The sequence below is a fragment of the Sarcophilus harrisii genome, chromosome 2 (assembly GCF_902635505.1).
Source record: "Sarcophilus harrisii chromosome 2, mSarHar1.11, whole genome shotgun sequence".
Taxonomy (NCBI): Eukaryota; Metazoa; Chordata; class Mammalia; order Dasyuromorphia; family Dasyuridae; genus Sarcophilus; species Sarcophilus harrisii.
The window spans coordinates 507,330,343-507,345,106 of NC_045427.1; the positions used below are offsets into that span (position 1 = coordinate 507,330,343).

Below are 14,764 nucleotides of genomic sequence, written 5' to 3' on the forward strand. Positions count from 1 at the left end.
GAAAAGCAAAAAAATTCTGATATATCCTAGTAAAGGACCTAAATAAAAATGCCAGAAAATAGACATATTAATGTCATGTAAAAAGTTTAACATTGTTTGAGATGTTAGAAGACACCCCCTGACTTATTTAAGAATAAGTGATATGTGTATATTTTTCATTTACTTTTTCCAGTCCAGGAACAGCTAATATGTTCACCTATTTATTATAATTCTTTTTCCTTCTGATATCCTTTATTCCTCCCCCCAAAATGTATCAATTTTGCTTAGAAACAATTTCCATCCTTTTTACATTTTGTCCCATAATGAAGGGGAAACCTCATAGTTTATATTGTAACAATATACATTTACTTAAAATTGAAGCTGAACATGAGGTAAATCAACCAGCCTGTCATTTGAGATGGGAGAACACAGGACCAGAGAAATGAAATTACATATGCTCTTCATAAAGCACATATTATACACTTCACATAGATGTAAAACCTAAGCATATTGACCTATAGTCAAGTATCCTTTCAATTACATCACGCCAATTCTTGTTTTAAAAAAATAATGAAAGAAGTCATTATTATTATTTCTTAAGAACTGGAGTAAGGGGAGGCAACTTATATCAAAAAACAAAAAGAAAAAAATTTTAATTCATGTCTGGAGTCAGAAGGACAACATTTGGCTTTGCTACTTAACACCTGTGTAATCTTGGGCCAGTCTCTGAGATTTCAATTTTCTTATCTAAAATGCTGCAGGATGATCTCTAAGAATGCTTCCACTTCAGTGAACTTAAGGGAACTTGTATTTGTCTCTGCACTGAAATGTTTGTAAAGCATATACTGTGTTGTTGGCACTTAATGTTTATTAAGTTCTTTCCTTCCTTTAGTGTCCTGTATTACATATAGAAGTTAAATTTGTTTGTTAAATTTGTCAAATTTAATCCTCCTTAATAAGAATAATAAGGGATCATTTCAATAGTCTTCTTACTGTACAGCAGAATACTTGAGTACAGGATAATTTAGGTTAAACTTTGTAGAATCAATTGATTTGATTTTATCTGATAAAAACTAATGTCAGACACTAGCCAAGAAAATATAGAAACAATCTTTGTGAATTTTAGTAGCTATGAATAAAATATTTCTTTTCATACTTTGTCTAGTCAGACTTGCTACCTGAAAGTGTCTTATAATCTAACTAAACCAAATTCTGGAAAAGAGTAAAATTAAAACTCATAACAAACTAGTGAGAAAGTGCTTCATGGTAACTACATTTTTAGAATACCAAAGCTAATTAACATACATATTTGTACATATATACTACAACTTCTCAGCTGCAGTACTATATTTGTAGAAACTTAATTCAATAAAACCTATGTCACCAGGCTCAGCTTGTAGAGAAAATTGAAGAAAAAATGATAAAAACAATTTCACATTCCCTACAGAATATTTTGTTTAAAGTGGTATCATGTTATAACTCCATCCCAATTTCCAGTTGCTTCTAGTACTGCCTAATGAGATGTGGTTAAGACTAATCTATGATGTGCCAATGAATCTGTGATTGTTTAATGTCTGTTAACTCTAATCCATGTCAACCAATGGACTAATCACAAGCTTCCAAACTGAGAACTTACAAGTTCTCCTGACCTGAAATAGTACCACTTCGCATTAGTATTCAGACCTCATGTCTTAAAAAACAATTTATGGTAAAGGGCTACCTTGGACACAAGACAATAATAATCAAAATTTCCATCATAAAAAACTACACATTTCAAAAATAATTCCATGTATCCTTGATCTCCAACCCCTCCTATTTTCTACAGAAAACTGTCTTCCCCACTACAATTCTACCTCTATCTAATCTAAAATCTTTCCCTGTCTACTGCTTCCTTTCTTTTTGTCTGCAGGAAATCCCAAGTCTCCCGTCCTTTAAAAAAAATAAGGCTTTACTAAGGTTGCATATTCCTTCCATTTATCATTTTCTATTTCTCTTCCTTCTCTCAGGCAAATCCTGTTAGAAAAGCACCTATAATCAGTCAGCACCTTTCCTTCCTTTTATCTTACTTTTCTTAACCTTTGGCAATCTGGCTTCTGGCTTCATCATTCAAACTCTAATCCTAAATTCCCAATGATTTAATTACCAAACAAAATAACCTTTTCTCAATTCTTATCCTCTATATTTATGTACTTAATTAACACTACCCAAGCACTCTTCCTTCTGTTGTATACTCTTTATTCTCTGGTTTTGTAGGACAATGTTCTCTCTTGGTTCTACTTCCTATTGTTCTGACCAAAGTACCTGCTTATTTTGCTGGTTTATTAGTCATCCTATGCCCACTAACTACAAGTGTACCCAAACGCTCTCTCTTGGATCCTCCCCTTTGCTCTCTCTATAGTCTCATTTATTCCCATATTTATAAAAATACTACTATTCTCTCTCCTGATCTCAAAGCAGGCATCAACAAACTCTCTTTGACATTTCAAAATTTTCCATGTTTTGAACTCAGGTCTTCTGACTCCAGGCCTAGCATTCTATCCACTGAGCCATCTAGCTGGGGAACTTGAATTCAGGAAGACTCATCTTTTTGAGTTCAAATCCAGTCTCACACATTTAATAGTTGTATAACTCTGGGCAAATCACTTAGCCTATTTACTCTTATATAAAATGAGCTGGAGAAGGAAATAGCAAACTACTCTAGAATCTTTGCCAAAAGAAAAACTCAAATGGGTTCACAGACACTACTGATTATTAGAGAGGTGAAACTGGGTTAATATGAGCCTCACCAGAACTTAAAACTAAATTCTATTTTGTTTTTCTTTTTCTCTTCACTCCTTTGCTATCTGCCTGTGTGCTTTACCTCCTGTTCTCTCATACATATATTTCATGTATATAGATATAAACTATTCTCATGGCTTTCATGATCACTTCTATGACTACTTCAAAACAATTTTTCATCAAACTTTAAAACTGTTTCTACAAATATATTATGCATTTTCACTGAGATATCTCACTGCCACCTACAATTCAAAATATTCCAACTTGATCTCAGTACTCAGCCCCCCCAACCTCTCTCCCAACACTACTACCAGTATCTCTTGTCTCTATCTATAGAATCATCATTCACTCGAATCATCTTTTCTCTATCATCCATAGCCTTTCTAATTATCAGCCAACAACCAAAAGTAATTGAAATTTTTTTCTTTTAAAGTGTTTTTAATATTTAACCCTTTCTTCTCCATTTCTATTGTTTCAACCATAGATGAGGTTTTCCTCACTTTATTATTTATGACGCTACTAGCATCCTATATGGCCACTTTCTTGATACCTAATAGGTTCTTCTGAACCTATTTCCTATCCTATGAGGCACTAATGGTTTTAAAAACAATTGTTACTCCCCCTGCTGCAGAAATTTTTAATTCTCCTTATTTCATATCAAATCAGATTTAAAATCTTCTTCTCTCAAAATTCCCTACTCTAGCCCAATTTCACTGATTCAACCTTACCTCTCACTACTGTCCTTCCTGCCCTACTTTGAACTGTTTCCTCACAGTTCCCACAAATATGAAATAATCACCTTCATCCTTTTGTTTACATTCCTAAAATGATATCAACTCACTCCTCTATCTAAAATGTACTTATCCTTCAAGAATCAGATCCACTTCTACTTTCACAAACCTTTCCCTGACGATTCTAGACTCTTAAGAACTTGTATGGTAAACTTATACTGATTACAACACAATTCAAAACTTATTCATGAAATAGTGAATAATACAAGAAGATTAAGTGTTCTCTCTCCAAAAAGATAGTAGGTCTCTGAAAAGAGGGACCATATTTTATACTTATTTATTCATTACCTCAGTGGTACCTAGGATAGTACTAAGCACACAGTAAATAATAAAACCTGCTATTTGAAAAACCAATGTCTGTGGCAAGATGATCTAATCACCAATAATACCATAAAACAACTTCACCTGATTCTTTAAAATACATAAATTCATCTAATAAGCAAAGACAAAATAACAAAAGTGACTACTTCATAAGGAACTTTTTTCTAAATCTTTAATAATTCCCCTAGTTACATTTTAAATATCAGCCTCCAATACAATAAAAAGCTTGCTTAACCATCACTTTCAATTTTACATTAACAACGTAATTCTTGTGCTTTGTTTGTATAATGATGTTTGTTATTATGACCTAGAAGTACATTCTGTAACACCAAAGATCTACTTAAATTCATTTTTTTATTTTAAATATATTAACAACCACATAAAATTTAACTACACAAATTTTTATTAAGCACTAGGTATAGAATATTATATTAGGCAGTAGAGCTAAGAAGAAATCTGAAATAGACCCCAAAGAATATTACAAATTAATTATGACAAAACACATCCACAATATACCAAGCAGAATATAAGTGCCAAGAGCAAAGAATTGTTTAAGTCAAGGGCAAAATGTTAGAAGAAATTTTGAGAAGAAATTGCTTTCAAGTGGGAAGATGGGGAAGAACAGGAAGAAAGGAAGACTTGATCATGAGATTGCTCTTGAATTGGGTCTTTAAAAAGGGGAATATTCCAACAAAAGTAACTGAGAAGAATCCCTTCCAAGAAATGGGTATAAACAAAAGCAAAAGATATGGGAACAAACACAAAGCACAATAGGAATAGTAAACATGGCAAAAGTTCAGAGGACTAGATCATCAATCCTAAAGGGGAACAGTATATGAAATTTGAAAGTAGAATGGAACAAACTTTTGAAGCGCTTTAAATACCAACAGATGCTCTACAGGCCTATGGAACCATAATTAGTAAAAAAACATTTTAGGAAAGACAACTTGGTCACAAGCTGGGAGTTAGAAGGATGACTTGGTCAGTGATGAGAAAGAGACAATTGAAATGGGCAAAAATGGGACACTGGAAGAGCACGTGGCAGGCCATGACAACAGTGTGAGAAGAGATGAGAGAATGAACTAAGATGGTTTCAATGGAAAGGAAAAAGGGATTCAGCGATTCAGTTAAGTTTTAAAGTAAAATCATAAATATAGCAATTGACTTAGACATGAAGGATAAAGGCCGAGGGCAAGGGAAGAGTCAAAAATGAAAAGTAAATGAGAGAACAATGGCATCATTAACAGAAATAGTACAATTAGAGGCAAAGGCAGGCAGTAATGGTTGCAGTATTTATTAAAGAGATGAAAAGTGCTATGTATTATCTTAGTGATCTTTTATTTATTCTCAAATCTGCATTTTTAGTTCTGAGCTAAACATACACATCTCCCAACTAGCCATAGGGCATTTCTATCTGTAACGAACCACCACCAATACATTAAACAGAATACTTTAAAAGCCAAACTTGTGATTTGCCTGAAATGTATATCTTTTTTATTCAATAGTTCTATCAATGCCATTAACTTAGTACTCCACATTAGAAACCCCACAATGCTATATTGGACATGATTAAGGATGGAGACTGAGACTGTGATTTCATTTGTACAGAGAATTCTAAGATAAAGAAATCCCTTCTACCAATAAAAAACAGGATTTTCTCTGCAACTTACAGTAATCAGTCCCCAGAGTACTGGTTAAGTTAATGACTTGTCCAGAGTCTGGGAAGTTTGTATCAGAGTTAAGATTTGAACCAAGCTTTTCTGGACATAATATATTTAATAACCACTAAGCCCTGCACTCTCACAAGATTTCAGTTATTTTTAAGGGCAAAAGAGTAGCCCAGGTTCTTACAACTGGTTACCAAACTTCCAATTATATCTGTAACATCTCCTGCTTCTGCCTTCCACCACTTATCTATTCTAACAAATTATGACTTTCAAGGTCCTTTCCAGCCCTAAATATATGATGTTGTGATCATACTCCTAAATATGCCCTGTATTTTTTGGATAGTTGTGAATTTAATCACAAAGTTCCTTAGACCTAGAATGCTGTTCCCTCCATTTTTAAATTTCTACTATTTAAACTTATTGTTTAAAGTCTCATCCAAGTAATTCTTTCCCTGTGAAATGTCTCGGTGATTTTTCTCCCCATTCTTTATTAGAATTATTCTATATGTTTTATTTTATAACTGAGACATAAAGACAGTATCAAAAGAATCGAAAATTACTATCACTCAGAGAGTAATAGAGAAGATGTCTGGTGGGTATGAGGAGGCTGCAATGTATCTATCACAAATGAACATTCTGAATTCTCGTTTTTCAAAGTTGCTATCAGGAAAATATATGATAGAAAAAGAAGACTGGTCATTCATGTAGAAAGGATGAGAGACGACAAATATGTGTGTCTTATACCTGTATCAGACAATAAGCTCCAAGATACTGAAGACTGCTTCCTTTTTATATTTTATATTTTATGTCTCTGCATTAACCTAGGATAATACTTTACTTGCAGTATTATTTATGAAATTTTATGGATTTATGGAGCTATACTGTAAAGAGTTAGAAATATGGATTTTAGTTCTGGAAATAGGTTGGAGACAGATATATAGATCTAAAAGGTGATGATTAAACACAGAATAAACAACATGAACAAAGGTGAGAATATAGGAAAAGATGAAGGGAAAGCATAGAACACTGAAGTCAAGCCAAGGGAAGAAAAATGATCAAAAAGGAGACAAATCAGTAATAACAAATATTTCTTTTAATGATGATCAAGGAAGATAAGGGCTAAATTTACTGGATTAAAAGGTAATCATTAACCTTTTGGAGAGCTGTGAAAACTGAGAGGAAAGAAATTAAAAGTTTAAATATGGAATAAAACCACCTATGACCATGTTAAATATACGAGATAGGAATAAAATACAAGCTAGGAACTTAAGACAGACACAGTCTTTCCACCAACGTGGCCTGTATACAATTCAAATGTGGACTAATACATAGCATTAACTTTCAGTGTACTTATTTTTTTTTCCATTTTAAAGATTTTATTTTGGGGACATAATCTACATTAAGACCAATAAGATTAGAGAGTTTGGGTAGGATGGATGTGCCTAAATAAACTATAACTTTCTACGTCCAAATATGTTTCCTTCAAATTAATCCTTGAGGGTATATTTTCTGTTCCAATGACATTGTCACTGGACTAAAAATATTTTTGTAATTCCTTCTTTGAAACTGCAGAACCTGAAGAATGTTATTTAGAACATTCCTAAAAAATATTCAAATGTTTACCCTTTTGAGGGTAAAGTCTCATGGATAATTTGTCTGGCTCACACATTAGGCTCAATGATAAAACTAAAATTACTGAATTTGTGTTGTGTTGTGAACACTGTTGTGTTGTTTGTTTTCTGAATGCTCAAACTGTTTCTAAAGATAACTTTAGAAAACAATAGCAACAGCACTGGAATACATATATAATCTCCTAGGAGTAATTACTTCACTTATTTGGCTATATAAGTTCTGGTATTTTTTTTTTAAGTCATTCATTTCTTTACATTATACTCATAACATCACATTACAGTCATCCTCATACTCTCATCACCAAAAAAGCAATTTAGGATAATAAGATATAATTACAGAAAAGTAAGTTACTACACCTTATTATAATTAATCTGAATAGATTAGTAAGAAAATGCATAGGTGTGAATGCTTTGTGATTTCTAAGTACTAAAATTCTATTTTATAATATTTTTTCATAATGGGGAAATAGTTCTCAATGAACAGGTACCTTTTCTTTCTAAGTATTTTTAATTTTTTACCAAATGCTCAAAGGCCATGCAATGTATGGGTATTTAGTGCCACCTGGGTTAATCATTAATTTTGATATTTTCTGGTATTAAATTCTTTAGGCAACAGAATAAAAGATATTTCTTATTACCTGCAGGTTTACCTGTGGAAAGACAACATTTTATTCAAATAAAACCAATAAGTCCATTAGTTAACTACTAAAACAATTTTAGATACATAAATATACATACACACGAAAACATGCAAAGTATCCATTCAGAAGATGGAAGAAATGAGAATTATCAGTAATGATTTAGGGGTGAGGGAGGGTTAAGAGCCATAGGAAGGCTTTCTGGAGGAATTATGTAAATAGTATTTAAAGGATGACTAAGAATTAAAAAGAAGAAAAGAGACCCATTATAGGCATGAAATAAAAGGAACATTCTAGTGGGAAGAAATCCCAGTGTGAAAACTTCTTCCTCGAACATAAATCCCAATTAAGCCATGTAACTTCAGTGTTTCTAAAGGATCTGTCTGAGGCTATGTATCTTCCTCCTCCCTCCTAAAAAGTTGCTATATGAATATATTTGAAATCCTATTTCTAAGCGTCCCTTTGAAATTCATATAGGTAAACAAAATGACATTTTGAGAGGTATTTATAAGAAATTATATCTTGGTAATAATATGTAGCAATCTGTCAATACATCAAGGAGTAAGAAGTATGTCATTTCTCTTATTAGCACTAAGCAGTTTTTCTGGTACACCAAATGATTTTACTGTTTAATACAGAATTGTAAATTACTTTAGCTGCCACTGGAAAGGGTGGACAATATATTCTTGATCTTTAATCTTAGGAAGATAAGGATTATATTCTATCCAAAAGGATTAATAAGATAATTTCTTGTTAAGTACACTGAAAAGGTATCTACTAAACATATTCAATTAAAGCCAATCTCACTTTGGAATTTATTCATTATTTGAAGAGAAACTCTATCTGATTAACTATATTGTGAAAGTTAGGACAGTCTTGAAACTACAGCACTTGACAATCAGGAGACACAATATTAAGATTTACAAATCTCAATTAATAGTCTATTTCAGTACATTACAACTGAATCAGCCCCAAAATGTCTTTATATAGCTTGTTTACAGTTATTTATTTTTGTCATGCTGACTAAGAAAGCTATCTCACAAAAAGGAAGCAGACCAAACTCTCCCAAAACCCTATAAAGAGGCACTTAAGAACCTGATAAAGCAAAATTTTAGATTACCTGATAAACTGAAAATCTGGTTCACAATTAAGTACAGATTGAATATAAACATTAGTGAAGTTAATGGTCATATTCTTTCTAAAAGAGTTCTTTTTAGAAGTTCAACCCTACCTTTACCAGGACAATCTTCCTCCCCCACTTTCTTTAAGACCACTCTATGTCTCATTCTTTGCCAAAGACTCCAAATGTTAGAGACAACGTATCCTTTGAACCTTTCTGATTTTTATTTGGGAGAGGCAACACAATGCAATGAAATTAAAATAACTTTTTGAATTTCATTTCTCATAGTGACTATATAACCTTGAGTATGGTCACTTACCTTATCTGAACCTCCATATCCTTTTACTATAAAATGAGGTTAATACTTAATATTACCTATACATCACATGATGAATGAGGGAGGCATTTGTAAATTTTAAGATACCATATAAACTGCTTGTTAGAATACACAGAAAATGCTGAGCAGAATCAATTACATTGACAATGATATCCTAAGAGAAAGGGATAAGTGATTAAGTTTCCTTAACTGTTTCACTTAAATTATCGATGCTACATAATTTATGAGCAATTCAATGCATAGAAACACCAATGATATATTAAAATATGAAAAAGTCATGAAGAAACATCCTAAATTTTACTAAATTGTAAGACCAGCAATAGTCAAAATATAATCCTATATATAAATAGTAAGAAATTAGTAACTGTAGATTTCGAATGTAAATTTCAGTTAAATATCTCAAAAGTATTTCACAAAATTCATGATCTTTATCTTTTCCCCAAGGGCATGATGCTAGAATGACTAATTACTAAGTAACTATACTATAATTACTATTTTACTCATATCTTATAGTCAATAGTCAGCAGTATAGTAAAAACTTATATTTTTAATCCCATCTAAAAAAGGACAAATATCTTTTTATAAAATTCACTGATAATACTAAAAAGCCTTTATAGAGGTGTAATAGTTAACACTTTTCAAAACACATCTATCATTTGGCCACTCTAATCACATTAACCCTAAAAGATAAAAGTTTTACATATATGTGTTTGTCTATGTGTATACCCAGACACACATATACTCACATGAATATGATAATAAGGATTCCTATTTTACAGGAGAAAAAAGCCCAAGGAGCTTAAACATCATAACATCTAATTAATCATAGAATTATTACTAAGTAGGACACAGATTTGACCTCAACACCCTGACCACTGCATCATCCACATGCTCATAATATCTGACTAATTCTTAATTCTTACCATAGAAATGTCCAAAGCCCATGCTGATTGCAATCACCAAAGCTAGTATAATACATTTGTTGAGGCCACTACTGAAGGGGCGCTGAGGCACTTCTTCCTTGGGAGAGTCAGACTCATGTTCATTAGGTGGCTTATCCTCAGATTCTGAACAAGAAATTGTCTTCTTTCTAGCACGTCGTCTTCTCACAGCAGGACTGGGCTGATGACTTGTTTCATCACTACTTGACTCATCATCAGTAGGCTGAGATGGAAACACTATTAACAAAAAAAAAAAATTTACAAGATGTGAAAATGAGTTCTAAAAATTTTCTTGCAACACAGAACAATGAAAAGTACTATTATGATGTTTGATTTTGACACATATATTCCACATGTATTTCCAGAAGGGATATATTTGGGATTAGGGAGGAAAGGATCATTAACCCCAAGATGTTCTTCATTCCATTTCCTACCTGTGGAAAAGTTAATCACTACATTCTAGCCTATTCTTAGCCCTTCAATAGAAATAAAGTCTATAAATTGTGTGAATTCAGAAGAAAACTGAAAACACTTTGTCAATTTGATCCCAAGGAAAGACAAACTTAGAGACAGTTTAAAATGGTGGAGGAAAAAAAACATACAACTAGATACCTACCCAACAAATTTACAAGGTACAGATAATGCACACTTCATTTCCATCATTCCATTATATGGCCAGGAAATTTATATTTATCAGAAACTAGAAAAATCCTTCTCTTAATTTCTTACTCTTACTAGACAAATATAATTTTGTTAATTGGCAGATATCAGCAAAAGAAGGGGAAAAGCAGCACTTCGGTATTAGAAATAGTTCTTCAGCAATGTAACAGCACGTGATGATTATAAATCTACAAATGGAAATAAAATAATCTAGGTTTCCAAAGGAAAGCTACAAGAACTAAAAAGATCTCTACTCAAGTGAATTTTTACTTTTCTTTTCCAAATACTTCCCCAACATAACTGTCACAATTTTTTTTTCCTACTGAGTTTCACTTAAAATTTTCCTGAGTTTTAGTCACTTTTCAGTGTAATTAGTAGCAGTAGAGTAGTATAACCCAAGGGTTAAACTACATGAAAAATAATGTCCACAATAAGGAGAAAGATCAACTGGAGAAGAACAAATCATTAACTTAAATTTGAGAAAATGAGCTCCAAATCAAATACTCATGTATCATAGATTTAAGCTGTCTATGCAAATAAGTGTCAAGCCACAGCCAATCTGATAAACTTTTTAGGCAATATTTTTCTAAGCAGATCACATAGATTTAGTTAACTCTCAGAATTATGAAACTAATACAGAGATAAGAGGCATGGATAATCATTCCTTATTTTTCATGACCAAGAAAAAGTAGAGTGAAATTAAAGACATAAAGGTGAAGTTAGTTTTCAATGGTAATTCTTTAATGTATCATCTCCAAAGATGTTCCTCAGGTGAGTTTCTATTTTCATGGACAAAGAAAGAATTAAAACAAATCCTTACTTAAAATAAATGCTTTCATGGTCATAGTCTGAATGGATCATGTAGTCACACTCCTGTACTTAAGAGTAATCAAAGCATTATTAAAGAATCATTTTCTAACTATAACAACAAATGTAAAATAATTTTCTATTGTATGTCATCATTTGTATTGCTAACTAAAAAGGCAGTTTAAACTATTTCAAACAGCAGCAGCCACACATTTCCTCATTCAAAATCTATTTCATCTAACATTGCTTTGCTCTGTAAACCCAAGCAAAATTACAGCTAAAGCAATCAGCTGATAAAATGGATTTTGAACTTTAACTTGATCCAATTCATAAAATGTAAGCAATTCAATGTCATGCAAGAAGCTTAAGCCACACTGTTGTTTTTTAAATAGGGACAATTTTGAACTGTTATTTTAGTATTATAGAGCACAAATGGATCTTTAAAGCACTCAATAAATGTGACTAGTTACATTCAGCTCTATACAAGCTGATCAGATTTAGTCACACCACCTTCAAAGAGTTGGCTCGGGACATGGTGCTTCAGTTGATCATCCCATCCCCTTATATACTCTGGAATCTTCCACAGCTTCTCCCACCATTTTTCTTTTGTGAATAAAAAAGAAAAAGATACTTTTAAACCTTTGTTACAAAGAATAAAAAGGAAAGATTTGGATATATTTTGGAAAAGATTAAATTAAAATTTAATCTATTGTACTATAACATTTAACTAGGTCACTATTCATGCTTCTTCTATTGCATTATATGTATGACCAAAAATAAACCACCACTACCACCACCATAGACACTAAATAACTGATTTCTACAACTCTTTCACAAATGCTAAGACATCACTGAGTATTTCTTAATCTTATTCTCCTTTCTGGCTCTCCTTCACTAATTTCTAAAAAAATTTATTTAAAAAAAAAATGGAGAGGCTATGATTGACACCATTGGACTTTAAAATAAAAATCATGATATTCTCTCAATGTGTAACTGAGAAAGATGTTTATTAATACTGATGCCAACAGGACATTATTGAAAGGAAAAAGAAAAACATCTCTACAAAATTATAGCAGCAAAATTATGATAGCAAAAAATAGGGGAAAAAATACCCACGTATCTAACAATTGTGAAGAGCTGATCACTATTGTGTATAAATAATGTAGTGGGGAAAGAACACTTATTTAGAATCCAGAAAGACTTGGGGTCAAACCCAGTATTGTGTATTTCTTAGCTATTCTCTATAACCACAGGTAAAATGTCCTTAACTTCTCTAAAGCTCAATTTTTTCAAATGTAAATAAAATGAGGTAAAGTATCATTCTTCTTTGTTATAAGAACCAAATGCCATATAAATACTTTGCAAACTTTAACACTCCACTCTATATTAGTAGTATACATGAGTGGTAAGTCATAGGAAATGATAAATATACATAATTTAAAAATAAGACTTAGAAAGCAAGCAGAATAAAAAAGAACTAAAGAATACACACATTTATAACAATTATATAACCAATAACAAAAGATAAAAAAGCAAAAAAAAATTTGCAAAGCAATATGAAAACAATGAGGATAATTTGTTATTACCTTATTAATAATATACATTTTTTTTCTTTTTTGATAAAAAATTTTTTAAAATTGTAGATTAAGTATAATTTCATATATGATCATTTTCCTTTTATTCCTAGTATATTTGCCTATTTTGTATTAAATGTAAGATAAATCCTCAAATAATGTTTCACTTTATACAGGACATCATAAATTGACAAGCCATACATTTGTGATTTATAAACACATGGGATATAACTGTATAGCAATGGCTCCCTGATATAAAAAAATAATCAAAACAACCTATCTTTTTCCACAGACAATATTAGTGAATTACTAGATTTTTCCAGATTTCAAAGTGTTATCTTAAATTCTTTTTCTCATTTCCTAAGGTTAAATTTGAAAAATGTCACATGCTTTTTGGTCTTTGATACATCTACTACATGTCCTATCTGATGTCACTTGAAAACATATATTAATAAAATAAAAAACTCTACATTTTTTTTTGAAAGGGCCATATGTTACACAAACATTTAGAACTCTCAATCAGAAACTTCCTCTCTAATGCACAATATATTTGCTCTATAGCTCACATGGTCTTAGAGAATTACCCAGAATACTGAGACATTCAGTGAAATAATTAGAATCACACAACCAGGGTATGTCATACACAAGACTTGAAAGGTTCAACTTTCTTATTGTGCTAATATGTTATTCTTTCAACAACCTAGAACTGAGAATTTGAAAAAGAAAGTTATAGAAGGCTTGACAAGGCTCATATTTGAAGATCCTTTATCTCTGTAAAGTTCTTACCAGTATCTGGCTGGCAAAATGTATACTGGCTACTAGAGGAAGAACCTAAGTTAAAATCTTCAGGACTCTGAATGTCCTTAATAATTGTAACTTCTTCTTGTGCTCCAATTTCTTCCAACTTAGGTGGTTCAAGGGTAACAATGTCAGAATCATCGCTGATAGCCCCAAAATAAACATTGTCATCAGGTAACTTTTCTCTCTCTGTCTGAGGAAGAACCACAAGTATTGTAAATTAGTATACTTCATAAAGTAGTGCATACATATTAGATGCCTAAATCCTTATCATCTGCGGGGAGAAAGATATAAAAGTAGTAAACAAGGATAAGTATAGTAAGGGAGAAACCTAGTTCTCAGTTGGGCCATAAAAACTTGAGAAAATTTACATGTACCTAACTCATAATTCAGAATACTCACAACAATGTATAAGTGCCAAAGCAAAATGCCCTATTCATAATAATCTTTGAAAAGAAAATCCAATTTGTTTTACTTTGTTTAAAAAGTTAGGATATCTTCACAAGAATTTCATTTTAACTTTTGTTTTAGTTTAAATTTCTGTTCTGATTTAAAAAAAAAAAAAAAAGAAAAAAAAAACAAGACTTGTGACTTCAATATTATAGAGTTTGCCTGGAACACAAAAATATTATTAAGTGAGATGCTTAGGGTCACATTGCCAGTATATACTAAACATGAAGTTTAAAGCAGTTTTTTCTTACCCTAAGGCCAATTCTTTTATC

General features: G+C 31.7%; 1 protein-coding gene across 5 annotated transcripts in view; it reads right to left on the reverse strand.

The window, feature by feature from the left end:
- CCPG1 (cell cycle progression 1) overlaps positions 1-14,764 on the reverse strand; it is a 76,342-nt gene that overhangs the window by 24,901 nt on the left and 36,677 nt on the right. For all 5 annotated transcript variants that reach the window (XM_031955239.1, XM_031955237.1, XM_031955235.1 and 2 more), the window contains exons 5-6: positions 14,031-14,235; positions 10,186-10,440 (exon numbers count right to left, since the gene is read on the reverse strand). In XM_031955239.1, the coding sequence (XP_031811099.1) occupies positions 10,186-10,440; positions 14,031-14,235 (460 nt within the window). The remainder of the gene's footprint in view (positions 1-10,185; positions 10,441-14,030; positions 14,236-14,764) is intronic.